General features: G+C 36.4%; 1 protein-coding gene across 7 annotated transcripts in view; it reads left to right on the top strand.

The window, feature by feature from the left end:
* Positions 1 to 19,007, top strand: part of PTPRM (protein tyrosine phosphatase receptor type M) — a 449,216-nt gene that overhangs the window by 342,426 nt on the left and 87,783 nt on the right. For 3 of the 7 annotated variants that reach the window (XM_058830649.1, XM_058830642.1, XM_058830644.1), the window contains 3 exons: positions 11,999 to 12,150; positions 14,646 to 14,720; positions 14,948 to 14,974. In XM_058830649.1, coding sequence (XP_058686632.1) covers positions 11,999 to 12,150; positions 14,646 to 14,720; positions 14,948 to 14,974 — 254 coding nt within the window. The remainder of the gene's footprint in view (positions 1 to 11,998; positions 12,151 to 14,645; positions 14,721 to 14,947; positions 14,975 to 19,007) is intronic. The other 4 variants (XM_058830643.1, XM_058830646.1, XM_058830647.1 and 1 more) reach the window with 2 other exon arrangements.

Below are 19,007 nucleotides of genomic sequence, written 5' to 3'. Positions count from 1 at the left end.
GTTTATTTATTTTGAAGGCATTTTATGTCCTTATACTGATAAAGCCAAATCATAGAATGGTTTGTGTTGGAAGGGACCTTAAATACCTCTAGTTCAAAACCCCCTGCCATGGCCAGGGATACTTTCTACTAGATCAGGTTGCTCTAAGCCCCGTTCAGCCTGGCTTCACAGGACTGTGCCTGTCACAAGCATGTCACAAACTTGCTTGTTTTGATGGATATCCAGCAGACAATTTGCCCTCAAATGCCTTAGCTTCTGGCCAGTGAGAGAGGGATCTGTACAGAGACCTAAATACCTTAAGGGAGAAACATCTCCTCTATTGAAAACTGTCACAGTTGCTATTGCTTTCTATTAACTTGAGCCTATGCATACATAGAGCTAACTTTTAGGTGCTGTAGAGATCCAAGGATCTGCTTCCTCCACTGAGACTTGCAAATTTTCTAACCCTGTAGTGCAAGTAACAAGGTAGTTCACCTAGAAGACACCTGTTCCACACCCAGATCAGCCTCAGGTAGTGAGTGATGCACTGTGGGGCTAGGGATTTTCTCTTTGTGTAGGGAAATGCTTATGTGGCAGATAGACTTTTAAAGAAAGACATTTTACCTGACCATGCTTAAGGACTTTGAGAGTATCATAGCAAACCTTAAAGACAGAGGCTAATGTATCTTTACAGACACATCTGCCATACATCTCTATGTAATTCCTCATATTCCTCATGCTTAGAACACCACAGAAAATACGGTGAAAATTTGGTGTGGGCAAAACCGTTCTAAAATAAATTTGCATTAGTTTAACACTGCCACTTGTTTTGGTTTGTGAAAGCAGAGGGTTTCTGGACACCTACAGTGCACACTATGCCTGGGAGTTTAAGGCTCTAGTTAAACCTGACAGCTATGGGATAAGAAGGTGTTTTCTTTCATCATTAGCCAACCTTTTCTAAAATGGTAATTAGCTTCAGGAGGAGAGTTTCAAAATCTGTCATGGATGTGTTCCTGTGAAAAGCTTTCATGTTCATGTTGTCTGGCACTACACATCACACAACTACCTCCTCCTGAGTAGGTCCTGCTGTTGTCTGTTTAGTTTTTTTATTCAGATCATAGGATAATATGATGGTGGCAAAGAGGGAGAAGAAAAGCTGTTGAAACAAAGGGAAATTACAGTATGTTATAAATAGGGTATTCTTCTACCTTGTGCAGTATCTTTAATACCCATCTACTATGGGTACTATGGAGAACATACTCTCTCTGAGCCCAATCTGATATACACATTTTTCATTCATCTACATAGGTTCCTTTAAAATTTTATCTTTGGAAACAAGATCATTCTGCATACGAAAGAACACAGGTACTCCTGTTTAAATGAAGACCTGGCATTGTTTAGCCTGGAGAAATGGAGGCTCAGGGGAGACATCTTCATTCTCCACAACTCCCTGCAGTGGGGTTAGGTGGGGTTCAGCCTCTTCTCCCAGGTAACCCACAACAGGACAAGAGGGCACAACCTCAAGCTGTGTCAGGGAAGGCTCAGGTTGGACATCAGGAAGAATTTCTTCACTGAAAGGGTGGTGGAGCATTGGAATGGGCTGCTCAGGAAAGGGATGGAGTCACCATCCCGGGAAGTGTTCAAGAAACAGCACAACACGGTATTTAGTGCTGTATTTTACTTGACAGGGTGGTGTTCAGTCAAAGCTTAGACTTTATGATCTTGGAGGTTTTTTCCAACCTTCATGATTCTGTGAGTCTAAGTAAAATGGCATATATGGTAACAAAAGAGAAAGTGTGGGTTCTATGTAAATTTTCGTTTAATGTTCTTCAAACAGAGTTAGCTAAGAGAATGAAATTTCTTTTTATGGGGAGAAAGTATTCTCAGGCAAAAGGTAAGGTCAGATGTGTAATTTTCCTGTGACCATACATTTCAGAAAAGGATTTCTTCAAAGACTTCAAATACGTGATTTCAGAAAACTTGAAGTACTGTCATAGAAGCCTGCAAAGTAGTGTAATGTCATTTTACATTTATGTACAATTAATGTAGCAGAAATTAATACAAGTAAAACATAATGGAAAATGGAACATTTCATTTTCATTAAAATAAGAGCACATTATTAATACCATTTTAGAAAATCAAAACATAATTTGTCTTTCTTCATGGAAAATTTTTACATTCTCATTATGCAGTTCAATGTGAATATAACTAGCTCACTAATGAAAAAGCTTTATTGATAAAAATATTTACACAAGCTTCTGTCCTTATGTTAGAAAGGTGGCTCAGTACAAGCAGCAGAAAATAATGCTTAAAGAATGAAATTGTTAACTAAAAGGAATCTGTATCTATCACCATATTTAATTATATGACTGTCTGTAATTTTGTTAGCATTATTCTCTATTGGTTCTGACTGCATCTCTACATGTAGGACTATTCAAAGAAAAGGCACAATTGAGGATTGTATTCAAATCTGTAATGCTTTAAATCCCCATGGCTCCCTTTTTATGGAAAAAAAGCCCAGAACACTTAATGGGAATTCTCAAATAATTCGGATCAGAAGGGAACTTTAGAGATCATCTTTTCTGACCTCCTGCTCAAGGCTGACTTAGAATAAATCAAGTTGCTCAGGACGTTGTCCAGCAGGGTTTTGAGTATTTCCGAAGCTTGAGATCCCACCTTTCTGAGCACCTGCTCCACTGTTTGACTACCCCAATGGTGATAAAAACTTTACTAAGCTCTCACAGGAATTTCCTCAATTGCCATTCATGTCTAGTGTGTCTTGTCCTTTCACCTTGTTCCTAGAGTCTAGTTCTGTCTCCTCCATATGCTCCCAGTAGATTGTTAAAATAACACTAGAATCCCCTGTGAGCTTTCTCTTCTCCAGACTGAGCAAGCACAGCTCTCAGTCTCTCCTTGTCCAGGGTTTATCTATTGAGAGAAATCCAGGCTGAATTCCCTGCTCAGCCATGTAATATTTAAAAGTCCATTTCTTTTTCTATCAGAAAGCCCTTCAAGTCTTGCAGCTGGACTACTGGGTTCCTCCTTCTGCTCATAAAGGATTTGCCGTAATTTGGCCTCCTCCGTATTCTTAGTGGCATCCTGATCCTCATCCTGCAAATAGTTCTACAGGCTGCCCTAATCACTTAAATAAATAAGTCTGTAGTGAAACGAACAGATTTATAAGCATTTGCCTTGTAATTAATTTGTGGAAAAAAGAACAAGTTTTAATATTCTGTAGGTTTTTCTTGTACACCCCTATAATTCATTATGACCTGTAGGTCAATTAAATATTGTGTTCACTATTTTCTTTGTTAATTTGAGGATCATAAGAAGCAAACCACAAATTTAAAATTCATATTACAAAATTCTTAAATCTTGTAACAAATTGAGAAAATGTATGGCTTTTCATTTTTTCTTCCTTAGTTCAGCGGAGAAGAATGGGACATTTTATTGCCTAATTCATTACTTACAGTATTCAAGATCGTGGTCAAGATTAGATAACAGTAAATTATGGGAAATATTGCTGCTCACATCTCTTTACTGTTTTATTCAGCTGGGGAGGCAGAAGGTTGTCAGATTTTTTTTTTTTTTTAATTGTGTGGATGCATTTTTCTGAAGACCAAGGCCAGTGACTAACTTGAGCCAAAAATAGTGCAGCCAGCAGCTTTGCAGACAAAAGAGTTCTGCCAGGGCTTCTCAAATTCCTTTTTACTGCCATAGCCTAGAGCCTTCCCTAAAGAACCTATCAATCACACTAAAATGCATCGTGGTCCTCTTGGGTGGACATGCAAGAACTAAACTGTAACCATAAATTAAACTTTCTCTAAGAGCTAAAGCAAGAGTCAGCCCATTTCAAATAAATGTTGTTACATTAATCTGATGTACCAATGCATAGCTCCATTTTTTGCAGTCAGCCACCAGTGTTTCCCCTCTGCATCAGCAAATTCTGAGTGCAATGCATCCTTTGACCTGAGGTATTCTTGGGTTTGATGCTATAACCCTCATCTTGTAGAAACTCAGATAACCTGATGGGGAGTTCATACAAAGCAGAAACTGAGAAACAAGTAAGCAGACTATTTAATGATGTCACTGTAAGCAAATCTCAAAGCATGTGCTGTATGCTTGAGTTCAAGAAAAAACAGCAGCTAAAGTAGATCACATGTGTGTCTCTGCTGCAGCTGTACCTTTCTTTTCCATTATCTTTTCCTTATCATTTAACATTCACCTCCATATTCTCATTCCCTTTTCTCAGCCACTCTTTCTCAAGTCATGCCCTACCCTGTAAACTACAAGTGATGCTGGCATCTTTCCAAATAATTTTAATTTTTTAGCTCTGATCTCTTGTGATGCTAATGAACCAATCTACTAGTAAGAAAAAGGTGCAAAAAGACCACTGAAGTCCTTACTTTCAGTGAGTAAACAGCCAAGTTAAGAAAGAAGCACAGAAATCAAAACTGGTTTTGTTTATCCTAATAAAAAACAAAACAATTTTGGTAACCTCCACCTTCATATAAAAAATTTGCATTCTTCTTGCACTCGATTCTCTTAACTCTGTAAGTTACAGGAATCCTTCCCCCCACCCCTTTGCTTCTATTCTTTCCTTCTTTCTTTACAGTCAGTCCTGCTAGTATTAGAATGTCTTCTTGGTCTGAAAATTCATCCAATGTCTCTGTGGCAAAAAAATAAATGCCACAGTGAATGAAAATTAAATTCTGTGGTATCAAGAACATTTTTTCCAAAATTTGAGCATTATCACAGCATTTTTTTTAAACTTGTTATTTCTTCTTTATCAGAGAATGCAAGAGCATGATAAAAATGAAATTAATAATGTTAGCATTTGCTTTGAAGCAGGAAGCTGATAATTAGAACAAAGAGAAGGCACCTAGAAAAATTATAATAAACCACTTTGTACATCAGGTAAAAAGGCTTATGCACTCTTGGCTATACTAAAATAGTCGTAATCTCTAGATCAGTCTTCCATACTGTTGTACCTATAATTCATTCTGATGTCAATGCAGAATAAATGTTGAACTTCTTAGGACAAAGAATAATTTTATAATCTAATACAGGATTGCATACTAAGAGATCATAAGCAAGGAGCAATACAATTCAGTGTTATCCTGCCACCTTTTACTTTTTTTTGTAATTCTGCTAACAATTATTTTCCTTGTAGTTCTCTAGAAATGCTAGTCCTTGAAGTTGGACAGGGGACAGGTTGTGAAGTATTTTATTAAGTGTTCTCTAGTTCCTGCTGCAAAATGTAGTGCCTTTAAAAATATTTCTCCTAACCTTATTTTCTGTCTGATAGAATATTGACAGAACACAGTTTAATGTCACTGGGAAATTGCAGTCTTGAGCATATTGCATTTCAATATAAGACATATAAATGTTAAATTGGATGACAGAAGTTCAGGTGAGCAGAACTTTACTATCACTAATGCCAAACTGTTTATATTTCATTTCCTTATTTGATTTCAATTGCTTCATATTTGTGGCTCGGTCCATTTGGGGAAGATAGAAAGGATTCTGTGCAGAGTGTTGCCATTTTGATAAGAAATGTAAGGTAGACTAAAAATAGTAATTATAGTTATTTAATAATATCTAAAAAAATTCACCATTTTGATTGAATTGGATTTGATATTCAGGTTCTGAAAACTTGTTTCCTATAAGGATTTTTAACAATAAAAAGCAACATAAAGAGTACAAATGCAGCATTGAAGATTCAAGGTACTCCCAAATAAAGAAAAAAATAAATTCTAAAAATAGAAAGTAGCATTTTGTAACTTTCTAATGCAGATTATAATAATACCTAGTGTTACCAAATGTGTACCAGCTCACACACATGTAATTCCCACAATGATATGTGATGTATGGGTTTGTCTCTGCCTTAGAGAGCCCGTTGTTGAAGACAGGAAAGCAATCACAGTTATTGAGAAGAATTGTTTTATTGTTCTAGAGAAAATAATTTCAATATAAGTTGGAAAAATGTATAAAAACCCAATAAACAAGGCACAAGTCTGTTATCTTTGCACTTTTGCACTTTCTTACCCACTTCCTGTGGAGAACTTTTATCACATTACATCTTCATGCTGAGTATTGTTGAATCAGTTATGCTTATTAAATTATTTCAGGTTGAACCAGATACCCCAAAATTAGCTATGAGGTTTTCTTTACCATATCCTAGGCAGCCAAAATAGATGGGCAAAGTAATTAATTTAATTTATAAACTACTACAAATACTAATACTAGTAATAAAGTTGATTAATACAGCTGGTATCATAAGTAGAGAAAAAAAATTTTAAAAAGTGAGTCATGCTGAGTGTTTGAAAAGCAAATAATATATTCAAATCCTGTTTGCTGCATTATCTGTTGAAGGGATTGTTAATACAATAAAAAAATTTTGGAATCGAATTTTGGAATAAAAGTCCACACCATGTCTGTGATAGTGGCCATTGACAGACCTTTAGATGAATACAGAAACAGAGTGAAGGAAAGGTGATGCATTCACTGAACTCTGCTCAGCCCTTAGTCAAATTTTCTTTTACCAATATTTTTGATATCTCATGAGATGTATTACAAAATGTGCACAGAATATCCTGAATTGGAAGGGACCCACAGAGATTATTGACTACAACTCCTGGCCCTGCACAGGACATCAGCAGAGTCACACCATGTACCTGGGAGCACTGTCCAAACCCTTCTTGAACTCTGTCAGGCTGGTGCTGTGACCACTTCCCTGTTCCAGTGCCCAGCCACCCTCTGGGTGAAGAATTTTTCCTGATATCCAACCTAAACCTCCCCTGACACAGCTTCAGGCCATTCCCTTGGTCCTGTCACTGGTCATCACAGAGCAGAGATCAGTGCCTGCTCCTGCTCTTCCCCTTCCTACAACAAGGAAGTTGTACCTGCTATGAGATCTCCCCTCAGCCTCTTTTTCTCCTTTTCTCTCTTTTTTTGGCTGAACAGACCAAGTGACTTCAGCCACTTCTCATACAGCTTCCCCTCAAGGTGCTTCACCATCTTTGTTGTCCTCCTCTGGATACTTTCTAATTGCTTAATGTCTTTTTTATATTGTGGCACCCAAAAATCTACACAGGACTCGAGCCAAGGCAGAGCAGAGCATTTTCTGAGTTTTGTGAAAATACTTACTTTTATATTTAAAAAAAAAATATATGCTCCCTGCTTCTGGTTCTTTTATTGTTGAGAAATAGTAAATCTTTATTAATTTCTTTGTTTTCTTCACGGCTTTTTATCTACTTCTATCATATTCTCAGTTCAACTGCCTTCTTTTTAAACTAGGGACTCCTTATCTATGGAAGGATTACTGCTCTTCTGGTAGGATCTGGTCCTTTGATCTTTCTATCACCTCTCGATGTATGTTCTCTACTTTGTGAAAATCTTTTTGGGATAGGCATGTGTCAGAACTGCATGCAGCGTTCAAAATGTGGAAGCTCCATAGATCTATACAATTGCTTAATTGCATTTTCCATTTTGTTCTCTATCCCTTACATAGTCATTTCTGACTTCTTTTTGCCTTTCTGACTATATATAGTGTTAAACTTCTTGTCTTCAAAGAATCAGTGACTATCAGATTTCTTTCTTCTATATTTTATGAAGTCATTTAGATGCAATATTGTGTGTGTATAATTAGGATTATTTTTCCCATATTCATTACTTTATATCTCTCAACACTGAATTTCACCTTAAGTGAATATCCAATCACTCTACATCATGAGGTAAATGTATAACTTTTTAACCCTATTTATAATTTTTACTACAATTTAGAAATTGTGTTTTGTTGAAAAAGATTCTGGACATTTTCTACATGAGTGTGTATATGGTAAATAGTGCAAATACCGACATGCATTTATGTAGGACAGCCATTAGTAATGTACCTCTGTTATGAAAAAAATGACCATTTAACCCTACCCTTGGTATCACATCTTTCTAACCAGCTGCTAAAGCATTTTATTAAAAGATTATTCTTATTCTAGTTTAGATTCCTTTAGAGGTTTGGTAAGCAAGGTGTTAAAGGCTTTTGCAACCGTAAGTGCGCTGCACTACTGCGTTACATCAAAGCCCCTAATCCTTTCTTCATCTGAACCATTTATGTCTTTTGTCCACAAGCAGAGAAATAAAATTTGAAGCAATAATTATATAAGAAGAAGTGAGTTACAGGAAGTGCAATAGATCAGTGCATTAATTAAAAGAAAAAATTCAGCCTAGTTCCTTTAGCAGCACAATGATAAATTTCATCTCAGTTTATGAATATCTTGGTGATGGTAGTGTGTTGCTGGAGCTGTGGAAAGTGGTAGCATCTTGTTTCTCCTTTCTTTGCTTGGTGAGAAAGGAGGCATACTGATACAGAAAGGAGAGTATACTTGGCATGGAATGGGGAAGCAAGAAGTTTTTGTTAGATTCAAATCAATAATGCTTTTCTCATTGTTCCTGAGTTAAAATGGAAGGCACGTTTTTAGCAGGGCCTAAGTTCATTACAACCCCAGTCACCTCTTTTTTTTAAATTTTATTTTTACTCTTGTTACATTTTTCTATGGACTATGGCACTGTCCCATTGTGCCTCATTCTTTGTGTCCAGTGCTTTTTAAATATGAAAAAGCAAGCTAGGTCCAAAAGAGTTTGTTATTTAAGACAGGACAGAGAAAAGGGATGCAGGAAAATAGATGGAAAATAGAAAACCAGACATAGGCTGACAATGTAGTAGCCACTTAACAGTTACTGGAGTTGGTTTCTTGGAGGGTTTGAGGGAGAAGTCACTGTGAGAAGGAGGATTTTGAGAAAGATGATGAGTTAACCTTGCACAAGTTTTACAGAGTGAGCCTTTCAGCAAGGAGGGACTGTACAGGAGAAGATGCATCATTGGAGAGTTTCATCATGGTAGATAAAATGGGGACAGATTGTGATGAACTGTTTAGCTTATTACTTTCCTGGACTGTTTTTATTAATATTTGTAACAGAACAGAGTAAACGATACACAAAATCCCACACAGTTTTGCAGGGGAAGTCTGTATTTTGTCTGCTCTTCATTTTACTCTATTTTAACCATTGCACCAGTTCACTTCTTGCTATTTCTTGTGTCTTAAAATTCCAACATTTCCTAGCTAGTCTTGAGATTTTTCTGAATATCAGGCTTCCCTTTCCTGGGACTGATACAGTACATTTCTCTTTCCTCGTATAGTCATGGTAACACTATTTGTGTGATAAGCTGATCTTTTTGCTTTCCCTACAAAAACAATTTCATCCTAGGTAATTGTCCTGGGAGCTTACATCTGTTTTAAGTTTTCCCTTTGGTTGTAGATCTCTTTTCCTTTAAGAAGGATGAAACATCAGATAGTAGCTATGAAGTATCTTTCCATGAGTGAAGATGATCAAATATTTAAACCTTTTTTTCCCCAAAAATTTACTTCAAATATAAGCATGTGAGAGGTGGTGGAGATGTAAGGTACCATGGTTTTACAAGTTTCTTAAATCTTGTATAGCTAGACCCTCTTGGGGATTGAGAGATCCAAGGAATGGATGAGATGCAGAGGCAGCAGCACTGCAACACTTTCAGCAAAATCCAAAAACTGCAGATGCTAGGAATGTTATATTCAGCTAAAGTTTACTTGACTGAGTCCAGTGGGTGTTTTTGTTCACAGCACAGAAGTCTGGCTGGTATTACTCTCTTCCTGCAAGTTGTTTCAGATTTGAACTTTTCCCACAAGACCTATTTCCAGAATTAGATTCAGATTGAGAAGTACTGTATAGTTGTTACTGTCTTAAAAAATAAATCTGCTTTAGCTTGAGCATGGGACCCAAGGATTGGAAGGGGAGACATGCATGACTGCCACCTAAATGTACTGCCATCTGAGGGTGAAAGAGGATAAAAAATATCCATTTCATGTTACCACTTTGATAAGCCTGTCCTTACAAAGCACTTCCATTAAGTTATTCATGTATTAGGTGATAAGTGTCAGATCCTACTTTGAATAATATATAATAATTATATTATTATATAATAATAATAAGTATATTACTTACAATTAGATATGAAATGAGGGTGGGGAGATTGAAGGGAGAAAGATCTAAGAGTTTTATTTTACTTATGGTACTTGAATGAAATTTAACTGTCTCTGATACAAGAAGACCATGCTCCCTTATGCATTTATGCACTGTGGAGTAATAAAGGACCAGTTTTATTATGAAGTCCACAGAGTAAGAAAAGGCTCAAGCAAACACAGGTGACTCCTGAGCTGGGATGGACAAAGGCATAACATTTCTCATTGCTGCAAATGATGTAGCAGGTGTTGAAGTCAGTGTAGTTTCAGTCATGGGGACATGCCCTCAGGAATGGGGTGGCAATCTGTCAGCTTACTGATTTGCCAAATGTGACCCTTGATACTTTTCTATCCAGTGACCCAATACCATGCCTACACTCACTATTCCTACTTGTATTGTTAGCAAGCCTTTAATTTCAAAGACATTTTGGGCTTTATTCATGGATTAAGATACTGCTGAGCTTGAGGCTACATTGGTACAGAACACAACCACAGCTCCTGCCCAAATGACTTCTTATCCAGGTGAAAGGTAGGGGATAAAAAGGTGGATAGATGGGGAGCATGAAGAGACTGAGACAGTAGTGATCAGCATAGGAAGCAGTAACATTGGTACTTTGCAGTTTTGTCTGTAGGCAGTGATTTGAAGTAGAAAAGTGAGCTATCAGTCAGGAGAGTTACAGAAAGGCTCCTGTGTAGCGTGAGAGGAAACAAATGTTTGAAAATCTAGGGGAGGCTGGTATAAAATTTTGTCCGTGGTGGAAACTGTCTTTTCATACTGAATAAGAGTTAACAAACAGAAAGGCTTTGAAAATGAGCACAAGTTGGTTATGCTTGATGTATTTGGCCTCTACAAGCATAAGGAACCTAGGTGACATTATAAGGTCCTGTAACTTCTAGTTGGAGATATGTAAAAGATCCTTCTGGACAGACAAATACAAGCTGGCTTATTGTGTTTTCCACAGAGGAGAAGTCATTGAATTGACAGGACAAGTAAAGCCTGTGGAGCAGTTGTTTGTTTTTTTTTAAACCCATACCTTGAAGGTACTCTACAGAAGGAATCTGGAAAATTTAAGGTTGTAAGCATGAGCTTGGAGAAAGGCTTGGTCTCAGACAGAGTCACGGGCCAGGGAAATAAGCTAAATATTCATGTCATCCACTATTATCAGGATCACAGTTGCCTCACAGAAGTTGAAGGAAAAAATCAGGTGTTTTAGACATGTTGTTTTGTGATACAGCTAAGCATAACTTAGGGGAAGAGAGTGAGACTATAGACTGAAACAGACAAATCTGGGAGAAAAAGGTATATGCATCCAAGGCAATTCTATAGTTTAATGAATCACTATTGTGGTATCAGATTTAAGATCTTGTCTCTGACAGACCACTTCTGCTGAGAAGCAACTAACTTGTGTGACTAATTCTCCTGAAGTCAGGAGTGACAGAAAATAGTCTTTAGGAATGCTAGTCAGTTTGAAATGTCTCTTGGGTGTGCAGTGTGTTCAGAACTCAAACATAGACTATACAGTATGATATAACCAGATTGCTGTGTTACACAGGGTCTCAGTGAAATCGCTCCAGACTCTTCTGTGCGCATGAACATCAGTACTGATTCGTCAGTTCCTGCGAAATCCATCTTTTCATTTTTATTTATATGTTTAATCAGATTTAGCCTCCGATTCTCTAGCTCACATCACCTTCGTAGCCAAGTAGCCCCCTTTAATTCAGTGGTGGTGCCCAAGGATTAACGTGCTGTTGACCCCATGCCAGTTGCACTGGAAACTATCCCTTATCAGACTGAAAGGGATGAGAGTAAAATTAATTTAAGGTTCCAGAAATGCAGAAACAAATGTAAATGTTACTTAATAATATGGTCACAAACTACAGTACTGATGTAAACAACATGAAGACTGTCTGCTTACTGACAGTTGTTTTTCTCCTTTTTTTTCCTTCATCATTCATTCCTTAAGAAAATTGGCTAAAAAGCGGAAAGAGACACTGAGTAGTACTCGGCAGGAAATGACAGTGATGGTGAATTCAATGGATAAAAGCTACACTGAGCAAGGCACCAACTGTGATGAAGCTTTCTCTTTCATGGACACGCACAATCTAAATGGGAGATGTAAGTTTTTTCTTTTCTTTTCTTTTCTTTTTTGAAGGTGAAAGAAAGGTGCAAATGGTTTTTAAAATATTCCTCATTACTCAGTCATGGAAAATCCATGGGACCGAGAGTTTCCCACTGTGCAGCACATTACAGTGTCTATTCAAATGAGTAAGACAGTCAGACATCAAGAATAGACTTCTTTAAAAATAATAAGGATAATTGAGCTTTTTTCTGTCCATCCTTTTCTTCTGCAGAAGAGCAGTGACATTACTGAAACAGTAGTTTTACCTTTTTCCAATCTCCATTATGTTGAAAATTTTATATCCCTGATGCTGTCCCAAGTCCTTCAAATGCTTCCCTTGCTCACTTTTTTTTGGCAGTATAAATTTATTTTGGAGTGTAATAACGTAATAATGATAATATGATTGTCTTATTATTTCCAGTTCTAGATGATGCTCTTTCTGTTGCTTGTGCAAAGGAAGAACTCAGTGGACTTATCTGTTCTGCAATTTCATAAGAGATTCTCTAATATCCTGGGTCTTCTTGGATCTGTCCTGAAAATAAATAAGATTTGGGTTATCAAATTTCCTGTATTAGAATTTTAGTCAAGGTTTCACTTCTGTCAGAGGGTTCGCATTAAGCAAACACCATGAAAAAAAATAGATTTTTATAATTGTTTAAAAGAATGACTAGCTTCAAAAAGTTTTTAGAACTTTTTGGTTCTTAAGGAACCTTACAGGTTTTTTGTATGCCAGTGTTTTTTTTAATGTCTTCAGAATTTGTCAAAGACTTATTTTTTTTTAAGTACTAAGCGTGTGCAAGGCCCAACTCCCACTCTTTAATAATATGCTTAAGAATTTATCTTTGATGAGCTCAATTGTACAAACACTCTGTGAGGTTTATACAGTGAGATTTTTCTCAGCAGCATTAGGCTCAGAATTTGCAATGTTAATTTGCATTTGAGTTACTTTTGAAATTGATTTGAAATAGATCTTTCAAATCAGACCTGGCTTTCTGGTGAGAATATACCCTTGCAGTTAATGAGATTGCTTATTTCTGTGAAGAGATCAAGAGGTTTTACTTCATCTTCCATCATCCTAGTACAGTTTGCCAGTGGTGCTACTGAATGGTCATAACTGCAAATTAAGCTGCAGTGAGTTCTTGGGACTAAATCCTCTTTATGTAAACCACCTCAAACCTCTTTGAAATTATTGCCATAACAAGTCTTTTATACCGCTCAAGGGCTAGAACCTCTAATTAGCCTTTCCATAAGAAACATGGTCACCACAAGGTGCACACTAACAATCTTCAGGAATAATCTTTGTGTAAGGCCTTGTACTCAAGAGATTTACATTTCCTACTTCCTATGAAAGTTCATTACCCTGTTTGCACTCTCTACCTAGCAAGTTTTATTGCCTGCAGCAGCCCTGACCTCAACTAATCCTTGTATCCATACCCAAAAGAAGTCTCACTCTGTTCTGGTAATCAAGGAAATGTAATCTCCTCATTCTGGAGACGTAATCAAAGGAACATGGTCTCAGATATATTAAGCCTGTTTTGAGATATCCCTATACTAACAAGGGCTAGTAACTGTTTGCCCTAGAAGGTCAACTGGAAAAAAGATGGATGAAAGCCAGCAGGAGTAATCTCACTCCTCAGCCAGCAGATCCTGTCTTCCTCAGCTCTGTTTTGTTTCGCACATTCCTGTTAGTGTGTTTACAGGTATCCAGAATATGCTTACCTTCACTGATCAGACTGAATTTGAGCTGTGTAGACAAGCAACTAAGGTGGAATTTGCAAAGAGCTTTGCTTAAAAACCTCTAATGGCTCTTTGGCTGAACATCCTGTAAAATGTTGCGATTAACTCCTACTTGTTGAATGTATCTGTGTTTACAATGGTAATTTACATGATATTTGTATACTAGGGGCAAACTGAACTTAATTTGTTCCCATCGGTTTTCCCATTGGTTTTTAAAATGGTTCAATAATTAAATACCAATGTGAGCACTGGTCTGTATGTCACTCCCTGAAAACCACCTCTAAACAAGGAGTAATATTTAGGGTCTATTAGAATCTTTATGGACACTATCTACCTGCCTAAACAAATCAAATTAAAAAATGAGAGAAAAAATTAAACTACAGTAGAATATTTGTATAAGGTATTTACAGTATTATAAGGAAAACTTATTAATGATCAAAAACTATGTCAAAAACACCTCTTCTCATTGTGATGTGTTGTTTCAAACATCGGTATCCAGTCTAGTCTTGTGATTTAAGAAGTATATTTCCCATCAGCAATCAAAATGCTTTCTCCAACACTTCTTTTTAGAGAATTGATCAAATTCAGAAAGTTATTTCATTCACTAGACTTGCCTGGTTTTCACTGCGTCCTGATTCCAGTGCAAGAAGCACAGCAGGATGAACTCTTAAGTCAATCCCATCTGCTGTGTCACTCAGCTTAAGTAGTGGCGTATCATATCTCTGTCTCTAACCAGCTTTCTTTCTCTTTGCAGCTGTATCTTCACCATCTTCATTTACAATGAAAACTAACACACTGAGCACAACAGTGCCTAATTCTTATTACCCAGGTAACCAGTTTTTTTCTTGGTTTCCACCTTCTGTAGACCTTTCCATAATAAAAGCATACATATTTATGTTATTATACTTCTTGCCATCAACATTTAATGTATATGTAAGAAACTTACCAGTTGCTAACAGTAGCTTTCTGAAAGAAAACTCAGGAACATGTATCAATCATTTACTGTTCTCTCTCTTTTTACCTTTCCTGCATTGACCTGCTTATGATGTATGACAGATCCATTTGTGCCAACTGCAATTTTAGGTGAGAACATTTCCCTTTATCAAAGTTTATTGCTGAAGTAATTTTGGAAGTTGCAGTTCTTGGGGAACAGACAATAGTATGCAAAAGGCTGGAGCTTTATGCTAAAGAGAGGGGTGGTAGACTTGGCTACACTGAAGTGCAGTTATCAGGTTTGATTACTACTGCCATAGTGCAAGTCAGGGGAGAAAAGACAGAAATAATTTTAACAAGTGGATTTGCAAGGAAATGTTTATGCATGTATTTGGAGTGACACAAAAGAATTTGATTATAGCAGCAATTGAAATAATTTCCTCATTTTTTTTCTGTCATCTCAGAACTGAAGATGTCACTTCTTTAAAGTAACTTTTTTTTTCCTAGTTAAACTACTCAGGATACAGAATATTAGACAAAATACAGTTCTGGCCATCTACCAGCTATCATGTCTTCTGACAATTCTGCAGAGTTTCTGACGTGCTTGTCAAAAAGTGAAGTTTCAGAGAGATGGTATTTTGAACAGCAAAATGATAACATGACACGTAGAGTGTATAGTTTATTATGCATCAGGTATCACAGGGATGAAATAAAACAGTAAAACTTTAGGTTAAAAACATGCAGTTAAAATGTAAAGCATTTCCACGTGGAATTTAGGAAAATCTACTATTATCCAATGCCAAAAAGAGAGAGGTTTCTGCACAGTGATAAATAGTAAGCGTGAGGTGCTATTGCATTTTCAGTGCTTAACTCTAACCCCTTGCTTGTATTCATTTACACCTCCTTCCCGTGCTAACTTTAAACTAAACAGGGGCAGTTTCTAAATAGTAGTTCAAAACATAACAGTGCACTGTAGCAGGAAGTCAAACTCCTAAAGTATTAAGCCTATTTATTTATTCATTTTTCAATGTATATTTTCACAGTAAATATTTTCATCTCTTTTTTCTTGCAATCACTGTAAAAAATTAAGACCCCTTAACTGATTCCTGCCCTTAAACAGTAAGTTAAACAGGCTTACATAGATATAAAGCATATAAGAAGTAAAAGTTTAGGAAGGTGATCTTGAAAATTTGTTATTGTGAAAGAATATTTAGTGCAGTGCACTTCAGTGTGATAACTTTGAGAAGGAACTTTGCTGGTTTTATACATTATGTAAATCTGGAAGAAGGTAATGGTAGTGACTGTAACAATGTAATAATCTGCATGCAAATGAAATTTGCAGTGCCTTTTAACTGCCTGAGATGTTAGATTTTTTTTTGTGTGCTTTAGCATTCATTCAACGCTTCATGCAGTAGATGTTCTTTCTGACCTTGTGGGTGGGCAAGGAGAAAAGTACTATTATCAGGAGAAAAACTTAGAGATTTCATATTTGTATTATTTAGTTAAAGCCTTTTTTTTGGTTATTTTTGTGATCCTTTTCTGTATAGTAACAATGGTAAAATTATTTGTTAGCTTTTTGTTTCCCCAAGAAATAATCTCTAAGCAAGTAATTCAGCTATCAGGTAAACACACACTGGGAAAAATAAATTCTCTGATTTTACTAAGACTGTAAAATCCTTTAATTAGTTAGGTGTGTATTTTATGGCCTACGACTGAAAACCTGTGCTTACTCATCTCAGAAAATATTTTTGTTATTTCACTGAATAAAATAAATATTTTTGTAACTTTTCATGTTAAAAATTTAGTACTGTTTTATGAACGGTGTTCCATTCAGATTAGATCTCTCTCCCAATATGTGCTTTTGACTGTCTGTACAGAAATAGTATTGTATCTGAGGTAAATCAAATTAACTATGCTTCAGCTGGTAGAGGAATACAGCTGTTAACAAAGCATGCAGTGTTTTAATTACAAGTAGTACCTTCTCTTGCTGTCTTCCACTGTCCAAAGAAGTTGTGTTAAACTGCAGGATCAAGCCCATAGTTAGAACTAAATTATCTCAGTGTGACCTCCTGGGAAACGTACAAGTCTGGTGAATGGTTGAGTTCAGCTTTCAAAATCTGATAGAAAAGCCACATCACACTTACGGTTTCCAAAGTATATTATTTAATAAATGTTGTGTAGCTCTATGGGAATGGTAAGTTTACAGTAGGGCAACTGCAGCACTAGGAGTATTTAAACCAGGCAAACTTCCCATTTGCACATGGACACTGCATCTGGAGGTGCTCACCCTTTGGAAAACTCACAGCCTGAAAAGCTCATGCCATAGTGCTCAGGGGCAAAGTAAAAAACTGTAATACACACGGCTCCTAATGTACTATATAAACCAAGGATTAAAAACACTTTATTTAAAAAAGCTTCAATGATAACTCCTTCTGTATTAGTGCAGCTATAAGAGATAAAGAAACAGAAAGAGGGAAATTAGTCTAAAACTAGGGAGCTTGCAGGAAAGAGTTCTTAAGTATTAAACTGATGCTTGCATAGTACAAGACTTTGATAACTTTGCCTTCATCTTAGTTACTAACAGTCTGTGTTGCAAAGAATTTTGCAGTTTGCAAAAAAGAAAAAAAAATCTTCAAGTTTTCTAACCTGTTTCTAAAATGGAAATAAGCAACCCAAAAAAATCATTATCAACTTTCTACACTTTTTTTTGTCTTTTGTGTCTTAGCCACCTTGTAGTTTTCAGGTGCCATTTCAGCAGCAACATACTGTACCTACACTTGTATACCACGCTTCATGCCATGCATCCCAAGGTGCTTTGCAGAACAATTTTATACCACATCAGACAAAAGTTGTAAAAATGTATGACTAAAAAATGAATCCCTTTCCTCTGCATTAGACCAGATTAGCAGACTGACAGGAAAAGGAGTGAAGTGGCCATACTCATACCCATACAATTTTTTCTGCTGTTTTTGGTTTAGGTGTCAATGCATAGTTCATATTGACTGTATGATTAGTCCAGACCAGATTTCATTTGTCTTAGTGGGAATTGAGGAGACCTCAAACCATCTTTGAAATATGATTTCAGTAGTACAACTAAGCCCAGAATCTCACCTTTAACAAGGTGTGTTAGTATTTTTGGTGTGTACATGAGAATCTGGGACCTTTACATACAGCGTATTTGTGGAACTTTCTGCTATAATATGTAACTTATAAAAGTGAAAATATTGTTTTAATGCTTCCCTTTCATATGGCTTATTTTACAAAGTAGTATTTTTTTTTAAAATACCTTATTTTATAAACATTATACAGATTTCGGGGTTTTCTTTCAATGTTCAGTCAGAGAGGAATAGCTTGAATAAGTCAAAGCACCATTTAACAATTTTGGTTAAAATTTAAAAACTCTAAGTTATGTAAAATTACTATTTGAGTAAACAGATAAAATATTTATGATGATTCTAGGACCTTAGAATTTGGGGTGGGTTTTTTCTCTTGTCAAGTCTGAATAAATTTTTTAGAATTCCATCTATACAGGAAGTAAGTCATATTGCTTCCTTAGGTAGAGTGCACTTTCACATCTATTTACTTCTAAGTATGGGTTTTGATCTCAGTTCCACCTGTGTGAATTGACTCACAGTATGACACCTTGGTTTTAGTAAATCTAATTTCACCTGTGAAACTGAGATCAGAATCTGACTCATTTAGGGAATCATTCTGTAAAGACTAAATTAATTAAAAACATAAAATTACCTGTAATTATTAATGTAGTACTGTTGCTTATGCCCTGTTTCCTTTTTCTCCTCCTCTTTTTTTCTCCTGATATGTATCTTCTTAAAAGTGCCAATCAATGGTAAGTTGCCCATTTGCCCCATGGAAAAGATGTGGAGGGTTGGGAGAAGTATGTGTCTCATAAAAACTTTAACCAGCCCACGGGGGTCTCCTGTTTGTTGGCTTGCATGTCAGTTGACATATAACATTCCATGCCTGATGTGGTGGCTCATGATACACCGTGGTCCTAAAGCATGTTCAGCAGTCAGTCAAGACATATTTCCTTATCAGATGATCCTTTGCATTTGTCCTCTTGTAGTTTGTCTCCAAGTGTCGTTTTCAGATCTACATTTCCATTGCAGTCCTAGCTTGATGAAACCATAAGCCATTTTGTGCATCTTTTTATTTTGCTCACTCC

Source organism: Poecile atricapillus, chromosome 2, assembly GCF_030490865.1.
Source record: "Poecile atricapillus isolate bPoeAtr1 chromosome 2, bPoeAtr1.hap1, whole genome shotgun sequence".
NCBI lineage: Eukaryota > Metazoa > Chordata > Aves > Passeriformes > Paridae > Poecile > Poecile atricapillus.
Note: the sequence above shows the minus strand (reverse complement) of the source record. Positions and strands in the feature narration are given on the sequence as shown.